This window comes from Nelumbo lutea, chromosome 3, assembly GCF_056320005.1.
Source record: "Nelumbo lutea isolate HS-2025 chromosome 3, American lotus-T2T, whole genome shotgun sequence".
Classification (NCBI taxonomy): Eukaryota; Viridiplantae; Streptophyta; class Magnoliopsida; order Proteales; family Nelumbonaceae; genus Nelumbo; species Nelumbo lutea.
This window is the reverse complement of record NC_142686.1, coordinates 111391476-111403958: the sequence shown is the minus strand read 5'-3', so window position 1 is coordinate 111403958 and position 12483 is coordinate 111391476. Positions and strand designations below refer to the sequence as shown.

The 12483-nt window shown below is 40.8% G+C and overlaps 1 protein-coding gene and 1 long non-coding RNA gene across 3 annotated transcripts; one reads left to right on the top strand and one right to left on the bottom strand.

Annotated features, from left to right (window-relative positions):
- Positions 1-8027: 8027 nt before the first annotated feature.
- LOC148867645 (histone H1-like) lies at positions 8028-12137 on the top strand. 2 transcript variants are annotated; one of them, XM_088975991.1, is made up of 3 exons: positions 8028-8393; positions 8472-8961; positions 9164-9448. In XM_088975991.1, the coding sequence occupies exons 1-3, from the start codon at positions 8298-8300 to the stop codon at positions 9262-9264; spliced, it is 687 nt and encodes a 228-aa protein (XP_088832117.1). In that variant the 5' UTR covers positions 8028-8297; the 3' UTR covers positions 9265-9448. The 2 variants fall into 2 exon arrangements, with proteins under 2 accessions (XP_088832117.1, XP_088832118.1); XM_088975992.1 differs by lacking the exon at positions 9164-9448 and adding an exon at positions 12098-12137 and having other exon boundaries at positions 8204-8393.
- On the bottom strand, positions 10256-12284 carry LOC148867644 (uncharacterized). The gene is made up of 2 exons (XR_016109489.1): positions 11973-12284; positions 10256-11466 (listed from the first exon to the last, which is right to left on the bottom strand). It is a non-coding gene; the product is annotated as an uncharacterized LOC148867644 (long non-coding RNA).
- Positions 12285-12483: the final 199 nt, after the last annotated feature.

The window sequence follows — 12483 nt, the reverse complement described above, 5'->3', positions numbered from 1 at the left end:
CTCGGTGCATCAGTTCTGGGATTTGATGTCTTCAAATTGCTTCCCGTTACCCGAAATCAAGACTTTGGGCAGTCTGAAATGGCACACGATGCTTTTCTAGAAGAAATTATGCACATTTCAAGCTGTAATGCTTACCAAAGGTTCAACTTTCACCCACTTCTTGAAGTAGTCCACTGCCATGACCAAGAACTACCTCTGCCCGGTTGCTGGTGGAAAAGGACTGAGAATGTTGATTCCTTACTACGTGAAGGGCCACGGGCTAGTAAGATGCTTCAAATTGGCAGCAGGCTAATGGGGGACACTAGCGTGCCTCTGACATCTGTCGTATTTCTTGACAAGCTCGAGTGCATCTACCTTCATTGTGGGCCAATACTAGCCCTTTCTTAATGCCTTTTGGGCAAGAGCCCAGCCCCCCAAGTGTCCTCCGCATAAACCTTCATGGATATCAGGAAGTATGAGCTTAGCTTCTGAGGGTCACAGGCAACATAGGTAGGGGAGCAAGATGGATCTCCTATACAGTTGTCCATCTATGAGGACATACCATGGAGCTGCATTGCGTTCGGCAGGTAGGGTCCTGTGGAGCAGATAATCAACGATCAATCCAACTCGATTCCACTTGCAACATAGGAGCAACCTCTTTTGCCCCTCGAGAATGCTGGGTCGAGGCAGGTCTTCTATGTATATAGTTTGCATAGTTTTATTGCTTGTACTTTCTAGTCGTGATAATGCATCGACCTCAATGTTCTCGACCTCAGAATTTGCCTGATGAAACAAGAGCTGGAGTTTGGTTGGATCTCTCTGACCTTGGTCAGGTAGGCTGCCATAGTTGAGTCGCGTGCTTCATAATCAATGTTAACCTGGTTGACCACCAATTGTGAATCATTGCATACGATGAGATGTTTGGATCCAATCTCCTTCGCTAGGTTAAGCTTGGCAATTAGTGCCTCGTAATCTGTCTCGTTGTTCGACGCTTTGAATCCGAACCTGAGAGCGTACTCTAGATTCACCTCGCTTGACTCGTATAGCATCAGTCCTGCATCGCTTCCTCGCAGATTCGACGAGCCATCTACGTGGAGGATCCAGGGCTCCTCATCCCATGTCGGTCCAACCCTGACGGGGACCGGTGCCGCACTGGTTAATGCCTCTAATATACTGGCAGGCACAGCCAGTTCCAAGGTCGACGTGCTGAACGTGCATTATGCGATGAAATCCGCCAAGACTTGGGCTTTGATCGATGGGCGGGGCTCAAATCATATTCATTTAGTTCGATGGACCACTTCGTTAATCTTCCAGACACCTCGGGCTTGAGCAAAATTTGTCTCAGGGGTCTATTGGTGAGCCTGGAAGTACGAGCGTAGTTTTCGGGCTGCTATAACCAACGCGTATGCTAACTTCTCAATCTCGGGATACCTGGTTTTGGCATCCTGCAAAACTTTACTAATATAGTAAACGGGTCGTTGGACCTGGTCTACTTCTCTGATCAGTACCGAGCTGACTACCTTGTCACTCGCAGAAAGGTATAGCTTTAACTCATCTCTTTCTTCAGGTCGGGTTAGAACTAGTGGTGTACTTAGGTACCTTTTTTGCTCGTCAAACACAAGCTATCACTCCTGGGTCCATTCAAAGTACTCGTTCTTTTTTATTGCCTTGAAAAAAGACAAGCATCAACCTGCCAACTTAGACATGAACCAGCCTAGGGTGGCTACCCGGTTAGTCAGCTTTTGGACTTCCTTTATTTTCTGGGGTGCTCGCGTATCTAAAGTAGCTTTAATTTTTTTTGAGCTGGATTCAACGCCACCTTGGTTCACTATGTAACCTAGGAATTTACCCGACATGACCCCGAAGACACACTTGTTCGGGTTTAATTTCAGATTATACTTCCTTAAAATTTTAAAAATGTCATTTAAATCATTTAATAAAGAGTTTGAAAATTGGGTCTTCACGACTATGTCATCAACATAACATTCCACTTTATTGCCGATCAATGGCTCAAAAACTTTATTTACAAGTCATTGGAACATTGCCCCGGCGTTTTTCAAACCAAAGGGCATAACTTTATAACAGTACAACCCGAGTTCGGTTATAATGCGATCTTGTCCTGGTTAGTAGGGTCCATCCTAATGTGGTTGTAGCCGGAGTAGACATCCTGAAAACTCAGCAACTCGTGCCCCAATGTCGCTACTGGGCGGTCAATTTTGGACAGTGGTAAACAATATTTCAGGGGCTCTGTTCAAGTCAGTGTAGTCAACGCACATGCGCCACTTGCCGTGGGCCTTCTTCACCAGCACTGGGTTGGTGACCCAGTTCGGGTAAAGGACTTCCCTAATAAAGTCTGCGATGAGGAGCTTCTCAAACTCCTCATCGACTACCCTCCATCGCTCTGGGGTGAGGATGCATTTTCTTTGTCTTACTGGCCTAACTAGAGGGTCCACATTAAGTTTGTGAATTATTATTTTAGGGTCGATTCCGAGCATCTCTATCACGGTCCAAGCAAAGATATCTAGATTTTTGGGTAAGAAACTTACAAGTTGCGTTCGGAGCGGTTCGCTGATCAATGCACCATCTGAAGAGCTTTGGTTGGCTCGGTCTTAGAAACCGATATGTGTACCGTTTCTTTTGTCGTGGCAGCTTGCTCCTCTGTATGCTCTGCTGGTTGTTCGAGCTCGACATCCTCCTTCAATTTTGCCTTTACTTTCAGGGTGGCCACGTAGCACTTACGGGATTTGAACCCGTCACCTCGCATGACCCCCACACCATAATTAGTTGGGAACATCATCGCTAAGAAATAAGTGGACACTATCGCACGTAGAACGTGTGTGATAGGCCGACCTATGATCGTGTTGTAGGAGGATGGAGTCGCGACCACCAGAAAAGTGTGCTTGAATCGTACGTCGTTCGATCACGTGCCTGCCTCCACTGGTACTGTGACCCGACCAAGGGGTCTAACCTCTTCTCCATTGAACCCTACCAAGGGTGCATCTGTTGGCTTCAGGTTGCTCCACTGTAACTGCAGCTTATGAAGGTTTCCTTGAAAAGGATATCTGCCGAGCTGCCCGAGTCCACCAGAATATGATTCACTTCAAAGTCGTTGATTCTGAGTTTCACAACTAAGGCATCATCATGTTGATACTGAATCTTGCGCACATCGTCCTCAGTGAAGTAGATAGGTTCTTTGAGCCGAGGTCACTTTGGCTGGTTTTCGCCTTCATGCTCCAACTCACGGACTGATGTCCTCTCTGTTGCTGATGTGCACCCTTCAATGATGGACCCACCAGTGATCATATTGATCACACCGCGGATTAGTCTCTCCTCTAGTAACTGCCGAGGTGGCTGCTCGTTCTACCTACTAGTCTCAGGGGTGTTCCTTCTCTGGTCTCCCCGACGATCTCCTTGTCGGTCTCCCTACCCTCTCTCTTCTCACAGGATGTAATTCTTCAGATACCTGTGGTGGATGAGATCCTTGATCTCGTCGTAGAGATTCCTGTAGTTCTCCGTGCTATGCCCGTGATCCCGGTGGAAGTGGCAGTAAACGTTTGGGTTTCTTGTTGCTGAATCTCCCCTTAGCCTAGGTGGCCACCTGACGATGGAGGAGTCCTTGATAGTCATTAGGATCTCTCCTCTCTTTGTGTTAAGGGGGGTGTAGTTAGTTCGCTCTAATGGAGGGGTCCTGGAACGCCGATCTGACTTGTAGCCGCACGAGGGGGACTTCTCGAATGTGGGGATTTGCTTCTTTTTCTTCTCGGGGACTTACTTTTCTTTCTTTTTTGCTTGCCATTGCTTGTCCCTTTGCCTTCTCTCTTCCTGTTTTCACCCAACGGATTGTCAATCTTCTAGTTGATTTCCTCTTCAGTGCCGATGAACTGATCAACCAACTTGAGGAACTCGGTAATGTTCTTTAGTTTGCTTTCTACCACGTGCCACTTGAACTCTCTATGGGTGATCCCCTTCTTCGTTGTAGTGAGGTGCACCGCTGGATCGAGGTCTAGTTTCTACAGGCGTGTCTCATTGAAGCGCTTGATGTAGCTTCCGATAGACTCTCCTTCCTTCTACATCACGTTCAGAAGGCTCTCATGTGACTTCGAGCACCTCTTTCTGGTGATGAAGTGTGCCATGAACAGGTTGGCAAATTGAGCCTAGCTCTTGATGGAGCCTGGTGTGAGGTTCCTATACCAGGTCCGAACTACTCCTCTAAATGTAGTGCAAAAGGCCACACACATGTAGGCATCGTCAACCCTAGTGAGGTGCATCTAAGACTGGAAGGCATCCACGTGGTCAGTGGGGGCGAACGACCCATCATACTTGTCTAAAAGGGGGACCTTGAAGTCCTTTGGCATCGGGTCTGCTTGGTGGTTGGGTGACAGGGGGGATGGCTGGCTCAGTAGGGCAGGCGTAGTCTTCGTCGCCACCGAGCTCACCTCTTCTCTTTCTTTGGTCTGCTCCACTAGCTGACTGGGTTTTGCTGGAGGACTGTTTCTTGTTGAAGAGCAACGAGTCTTGCAACGTTTCCGCTATTGTTTCTTCGTTGGATTAGCGTTGGTGTTGCTGACCTCAGTCTGGTCCGGTACCTCGACCCTAGTTCTCTTGCGCTCCTGAACACTATCGCGAGGCGGATTGGGGTTCCTTCTCGCAGACTCCTCCTGGTTATGAAGCCTGCACTGGTCATGGTGAGACGCGGAGGGGTCTTGCCTCAAGACTATGCCCTGGGCTCCAAACTGATGATCTTCTCTCTACAACCTGTTGCTCTTAGGCCACGAGTAAAGCGGTTGGTTGGCTCTGTCAAGCTGCTTTACTTCAAGCCTGTCTCCCGAGTTCCCCCTCTGAGAGACCGGGGAAGTGCGCTACTCGTCCGTCCTGCCTCGTGGTGGAGTCTGGTTCTTGGGAAGTATTGGTACCTATGATGTCCCCTCAGGGAGATCGGCGGACATCCTACACGGATCTATGCGGGCTTCATTTCCGCCCCTTACACTGAGTGGTGTGTCGAGGTGGAACTAGTTGCTGGCTCGGATGCAAGAATGGAAATTGGTACTAGTAGAGGAAGTATTGCTAGAATTACTGGACTTGTTGCATCTGGATCTGCACCGTCCAAACACATTGAACCTAGTCATAGAACTGAGAGTGCCTGACCCCGAGGGGAATCACATATGGCTCCAAGAAGGCGATACCCACCTGGAGGAGCGGGATGCTCACTTGCGGGGTGGTCTGCGGCATAGACAATGATGGGACCCCCGAAGTTGTGAGGGGAACGGTAAACTGACCGATACGCACCATAGGACCTTGAGGGAGAGTTGATTGCTGATCTTGCCCCCTAGTGACGTTCATGTTGATACCTTTCTCGATGTTGCTGGAAGAGTCCATTGAGAGTAAGATAGAGGTTGGAATGACCTTTCAATCAATTCCCATAAACGATGCCAAATGATTTAGCACGGTCTGGATGCTCCTAGCTAGAGGATGATCTGGAACTTGGATGCATGGTGAGCTAGTTCGGTCTGCAAAACAGTGTAGCTCAGAGAACCCGAGGTGGCTAACCCGGCGAGCTCGCTCCGCTGCTTAAGTTAGTATTGCAATATGATAGTTGAATGATAAGTGTACTAGTGAGCAAATAATCACGTGTACCTGGGCCCTGGAAGGGTTGTTGCCCTTATATATCTGAACTACCGTGGGTCTCATGAAACGGTTCTGAGATCTTCGACCTTAGTGGATGAGATCCGTTTTCGCTTTAGTTGGGAACTAACGTGTTATTTAATGAAGTATATCATTTTCGCCCGATCTAGGCGGGGAGAGGATAATGACAACCATTATGCAGCATGATCCCATGAGGTTCAGAGTCCACTAGGAAGCTTTTAGAGTTGATTACCTGTCACTTTGGTTCTTGGGCCTCGAACTAGATTAGGTACTGAGGTGCCTCTATGCCAAGGTGACCGAACACCCAAGCTCTAAAAATAGCTGACTAGACTCCTTTTGCTAAGTTGTCATCCTTCGGGCAGATCGCGTCCATGTGACCTTTACTTTACTAGATCGTGCCAAATTACCCCTCATCAATTGCCCCCCATTCCTCGTGCCAGGGGTCTTGACCCGGCGTGGGGAGTTCATGACTAGCCCAGGTGGATTTGGCAAAAGTCTATGTGATATTATTATTAATAATTAATCAATCAATTATTATGATAATAGTTAATGAATTATTAATAATGTATTATTTAATAGTAGAAAAGTATTAATTATTAATTAATGAATTATTAATATTAAGTATTAATTACTAATTAATTATTAATTAATAATAATAAGTATTAATTAATCATAAAAATAATTAATTATTAATTTGTAATTAACGAATAATCATTAATTTATTATTGATTATTGTTAATTAATAATAATAATAATTAATTATTAATAATTAATATTAGGTAATATTTTTTTAATATTGTTTATTTATTGAATTATATAGATAAATAAAAATTCTCTTATATGGGGTTAAATTGGACATTTGACATTTTTCAAAATTCAAAACAACATTATCTACATTCAGAGTTCAGAGGAAAGAAAAGTTCACTAATACCAATATACCACTTAATGTAATTATTACACTTTCAGATGTCAGACTTCAGACCAAACGAATAGGCCCTTGACGTACAAATACATACAACTACCACCACGGCACTACATCATGATGATTGGTTTTGGGGTTGGACTCAATTTAATTCAAAATCAATTTGGATGGATTGGATGGACCAATAACACATTGAATTAGACCAATCCAAACTTAATGGTCCAAAATGCTTATGAGATTGGATTGGATCTAGTCCCTTCAAAATGGATTTATGGTGGATTGGATTGGACTGAGCTAATATTCAATCCATTGATAAAAAGATAAAGAATAGATGTCAATGGACCAAATTTGTGTTGAAACCAATCAAATTTAAAACCAATTTAAGCATATTGAAGGGTCCGAACATTAAAAATGGCCTAGTCCAAAATGATCTTAAACTCATTAGATTGAGTTGGACCTGATCCATTTGTAATAGACTCATATTGGACCAAATTAGATTAGACCGCATCCAACCCAATTGACACCCCGACTTTTGGGAGAGATTCTGCAATTAGAAAGAAGCGGCGATGGCTGAGCATGCATGTTCAGTTGGAGTAACTTCACTCAATAGTCATAAAAATGGCATTTGGTTGTGTGCATTCAGAATTTATACCAAACATACTTATGCCTTTTACATGTGGGGATAGGGTCTGTTGGGAAATGGGGTCACTGAAACTTGGAGGAGAAGCTTTGAGCCACGTCTGAAGACATTGTCTTTAGAACATTATTTGTTCCACTTAGTTTCATTGAGTTTGTTGTTGGGTTACAAGCAAATCCATTCCCAGGATACAATAGAACTTAGGGCGAGAATATGCAACCAGCAAAGTTGAGAAGTCTCCGAAGAAACTTTCTATGAGACAGTAATAGATCGGACTAAGATTGAAAAAGAAAGTGATTTTTTCAAAATTGTGTATAGAATGCTTGATTCACGCTCATTAAATAGTCTCTAAAGAGTTATAAAGCATAGGAAGGTGTTGCTTCAGAGAAAGACACTTTGAACAATCACAATTTTAAACATTGTGATCGTAGAAAATGTATTTAACAGTTAATGACTATTAAATTTGAATTGTGCCTCTTGATCACACTCGATCAAATCATGGCCATTGATCACATCAACGGAGAACATTGCACCAAAAAGCCAAAGCCACACCCAATCAAATCGTGGCCATTGATCACACTAACGACGAGCAAAGTGTGTCTCATTGCACTCCACACACGTATGCATTGCATGGTAGCAAATCTCCATACTCTCATTAGTTAAAAAACTCAAAAAAAATCTTGTAATTTTTCAATGTAACAAGTTAAAACTAGTTTTAATAAAACAACAGCTATTTTTCAAAACATGTGTTCATATGTAGTTTGTCATATAATTGACCAATCAAACGATTTAATCTTTAATGACATTAAAATCCAATAAGGTTCCTTCGGAAACGCAAGAAGCTGCTGTGCGGAAGCCCTCCCAAACGGGCACGAAGACTGAACGCTTCCGGTTTTGTAAAAGTAAAATTGAAACTCAATGAGAAGCGTCGGATCAACAAACTTGGGAGGGCTGGTAGTTGTTGGCTGGCTCGATCCGTTTACTTTGTACGTAGCCAATAAAATTGAACTACCTCATTTATCATGTGCAGCTCCTTTTAAATCTGGTTCACTCTCTGGCTGAAAATTATTCAAATATTTTTGAAATCATCCGCAATCGTTTGGGTTTCACGAAGAAATGGCGAAAGAAGCGAGTGCAGTTCCCACCGTGACGAAGAAGTCGAAGTCTAAATCTTCAAAGCTCCCTTCATCTCTCCATCCCCCTTACTTTCAGGTTGTTTTCTCCTTATTTCCTCCACTTCCTCATTTTTCATTTCTCGTTTTTGTCTAACGTTGGGGGTTGTCTTTCCAGATGATTACCGAAGCCATATCTTCGCTGAAAGATCGAACGGGTTCGAGCCAATATGCCATTGCTAAGTTCATCGAAGACAAGTACAAAACAGAACTTCCCCCAAATTTCAAGAAGGTTTTGTCTGTGCAGCTGAAAAAATTCTCGAAATCGGAGAGGTTGGTGAAGGTCAAGAACTCATTTAAGATCTCTCCGATCGAAAAGGCAAAGTGCTTTGCATTTGAGATCAAACAAAAGCAGAAGAAGAGCAATGCGGAGGGGAAGAGTGGAACGGAGAAGACCGTAAAGAAGAATAAGGGGGTGGAAACAGCGAAGATGAGGGTGTCGAAGAAGCTATCATCAACTCCCACGGGTAAAAGCAAAACATTGATGCCTAAGGGGAAGAATTCGGCGAAATTGGTGAAGACGAAGAGGCTAAGTCAGGTTAAGACTCCCGATGGTCGGAAGAAGAAGGTTTCAACGCCTAAGAAAAAGGTTTCCATCTCTGTGTCTAGTAAGTCTTCGAACTCCACTCCCAAGAAAGCTCGGAAGGCCTAAAGATGTATATCCCTTATTCTGATTCCTTTCCTGTAAATGGTTTTAGTAGTGGAATTGGAATTGGTAATTTATATTGTGGAAGTTTTATCCCTTGGAAATGTTATTATTGATGGCGGATATGAATAGGAATTACTCGTTTTGTCTTTGCAAATTTTCAGGTTGCTTGGGACTGGGTGTTTACTACCGTTTCGTTTATGTTAATGTGTCATGCGTGCTACATCAGCAAATAAACGGAATCGTTAATAAAAATGACAATTAGTGGTCCTGATTTTTTAGAAAATGTTTTTGTAATAATTAGTTTTCGGATTCGAGAAAGGAGGGATATCTTAAAATTGTTAATATTTTTTTTGTATGTTTTTTAATAAAATAAATTAAACCATTCACTTGTAAATTGGGGCCCACTTGTGAAACTGAATGGTCATCTCTTTGTGATTAATATGTTACTCCGTTGCTCTTATCTCTCATTTATAATTTAGCTAATTGACATTTTTCAATCAATTGACAGTTGTGAAATACTAATAGAAAAATGATACATCGAATTTGTCTTTCACTATTTCTCAAAATTTTAAAATAAAATCCAAATGATGAAAATTTTCAAATTTATTTTTCTTTTTCGTTCTTCCCTTTAAGATTTGTTGCTCCTAAGGATTTTGTTCTTAGGCGTTTCTCTATTCCCTTTGTCTCCATCTTCTTCTTCCTTCTTTTTTGTTTTAGAATATTAGGTTTAGTAGACATAAAATCAGAGAGCTACTATTAACAACTGAGTAGCGGGTCTTCTTTTTTTTTTTCAAGAGCTTCTTCTAACCACCTTCTGGAAAATAAAAATTAAAATAAAATAACCCTAAATATTTGACGTTGGTGCGACCTTATCAAAGAAACTACCCAGATATCTGAAGTTGTAGGGGTTATAGTTGAGAATAGTGTGCATACAGCCATGGGTGGATGTTTGTAAATTCCTCCCTTTAAGTCACTCCCTTTTCAATTATTAATTTTTTTTTCTTCAAATAAACAATGACAACATCATTGAAGCTTGCATTATCAATTGAAGCTTGCATTATCAATTTCTCAATACTTCTCAATTGCCTTACCAATGGCTTCACCTTTATGACTAGAAATTTGATAAAAGTTTAATATTCTTTTGTTCAATTTCCAATCATTATCAACTTTCAAAATGAGTCGTTAGATACATATAGTTGATTCTTTGTAAGAAATGCTGTGTCAGTGGTTAGGCAAATCCTTCTACAATTACTCTCAAAAAACTTTTTAGCTTCAACCTTTCTTTCACAAATATTTCATAGCAATCTCATGCAATTGTTATTCATGAAGGAACATATAACCTTGGTTGCATATTACTACAAATATATCTAAACCCTTGACCCTCAACAAATTTGAAAGGAAGTTCATCAACAATGATCATGTATGCTAGTGCTTTTCTAATCCCATTTTGATCAAATTTCCAAGTACTCAAGGTACCTTTGATTTCACTCTACAAACCTTTGAAGATGGTTGAAAATTCAGTTCTATTTGCTTAGAACTAGGTTGATTGACATTGCTAAATGGACACTTTGGACACCTACCCAAATGCCCTCTAAGTGTGCTAGTGCCATTGAGCCTAGGATCACATTTGCACACTTGACTACAATAATTGCACTTACATTTATGTAGACCATCACTTGTGTAGAACTTTATAAAATGCAACCATACATCTGCTTGTAAGAATAAATAAAGGGGAACAAACCAATCCTTAATCTTGTAGAATCATACCAAGAAGCCATGTTGCATCCCAAAGAATATCATGCTGCAGTTATAAAGGAGGTTTAAACGTACATACCTGTATCCATCGTAGTGGTAGAAACCCTTGCGGAATGAGTGATGAATCAATGGTAGGTCGATTGTGGTTTTCCTCAATTAAATCTTCTTTCTTCCTTAGGTTTTCTCACCTCTTGATTCTAATGGAGTAGAACAAGAGGGCGACTAGATGATTTAACATATTGGGAACCATAACCTAGGAGTTTTTATATTTTGACCTAATAAGATCCCATTAAGCTTATATGAGCCAAAATGTGGTATCCACTCATTAAGCCCCATACCCTTTTGTTGAAGTCTACAGGTTTTGTCTAAATGAATCACTTGATTTAGCCCATTTACAAGATAGCCCATTAATGTAATTGTTTCACTGAATATGTAAGCCCACTTAATAGAGATTAAAACCTAACACTGCTCTCTCCTTCATTTTTTTCCTTGATTTATGAAATTGCATTTGTATTCGTTTCAAGAGTTTATTGAGAGCCAGTACTTGTCCTCTTGTTGTTTGCGGAGTGTCACCGTTTTTCGACATCTAATAAAACAGCACAAGTTCACAAATTAAATAAAAAAATGAACATTTAATAATAAATTTGAACTTACACTGCAAGATCCACAAGCTGAGGGTGACACCGTAGTGAAAAGTCTAACCCAACATCTAAAACGGAAAACATCTAAACCATTATTAAATGTAAAATGGAAAACATATGAAAACCATTATAGAATTCACTAATTAATAAATCATATACATTTAATTATTAAAATAATTAATAAATCATAAATATGTTAATCATGAATTATATTAACAATTATGACCTACACAATTTTTGAACAAAGAACAATAGAATATATTTTATATACAAATCTGTTAATAAAATTGCAATAACATTAAATCAGTTTATTGTTGAAAATTTAAACGTACACAGTGCATAACAAAACCAAAATAATCCTAAATTTTTGTCCAAAATTCTCATATAAAACATCTGCATTTTCATGTAAAATAATCAATTAAATAAATCTCAACATTAATAAAAACATTCTCATATAAAACATCTGCATTCTAATGCTAAAAACATGCATATATAAACATATAATTAAAATGTAAATAAATCCTAAAATTTTTTGCCCAAAATTCTAAAATTGTTTGATATTTTAGAATTTTACCTGTCTCTCAAGCCCGAATTCGAATTTTGTTCTTGTAATTCTAGATTTCCAGTTCTAATTATGCTCCTATGTGTTCACAATTAAATGTACCTCACTGATTCGGGATTTTCTTTCTCAAATAAGAGAATAAACTAGAGAGGAGATGGGAAGATGATAAAGACTAAAGATATTGCAGCAGCCAGTCGGACTAGGGTGAATAAGTTTCAGATGAACAGAGGAAGAGGGTAGACTACGGCGAAGGGGTGTTTTGTTAGGTTTGGAAGAGAAATGACACTTATGAGAGGGAGACGGGAGCAGCGAGTCAGCGACAGTGGTGGAGTAGCCGGAGGTGAGTCGATGAATAATAAGAAGAGAGAGAGAGAGAGAGAGAGAGAGAGAGAGTCTCGGCTCTGTCAAGAGTGTTGACTGTCGTTCGTTTGGTTCATAAAATTTAATAAACCAAACCGGAAACCGTAAATCATATTTTTAAATGGGTTTTTTGCAGAATTATCAATAAAAGAATAAAAGATAA

Bases quoted from the DNA above. Each gene is read 5' to 3' on its own strand.
- LOC148867645 (XM_088975991.1), top strand. From the start codon at position 8,298: ATGGCGAAAGAAGCGAGTGCAGTTCCCACCGTGACGAAGAAGTCGAAG. The intron at 8,394-8,471 runs GTTGTTTTCTCC...TTGTCTTTCCAG, and splicing joins TCCATCCCCCTTACTTTCAG to ATGATTACCGAAGCCATATC. The intron at 8,962-9,163 runs GTAAGTCTTCGA...GCAAATTTTCAG, and splicing joins GGTTTCCATCTCTGTGTCTA to GTTGCTTGGGACTGGGTGTT.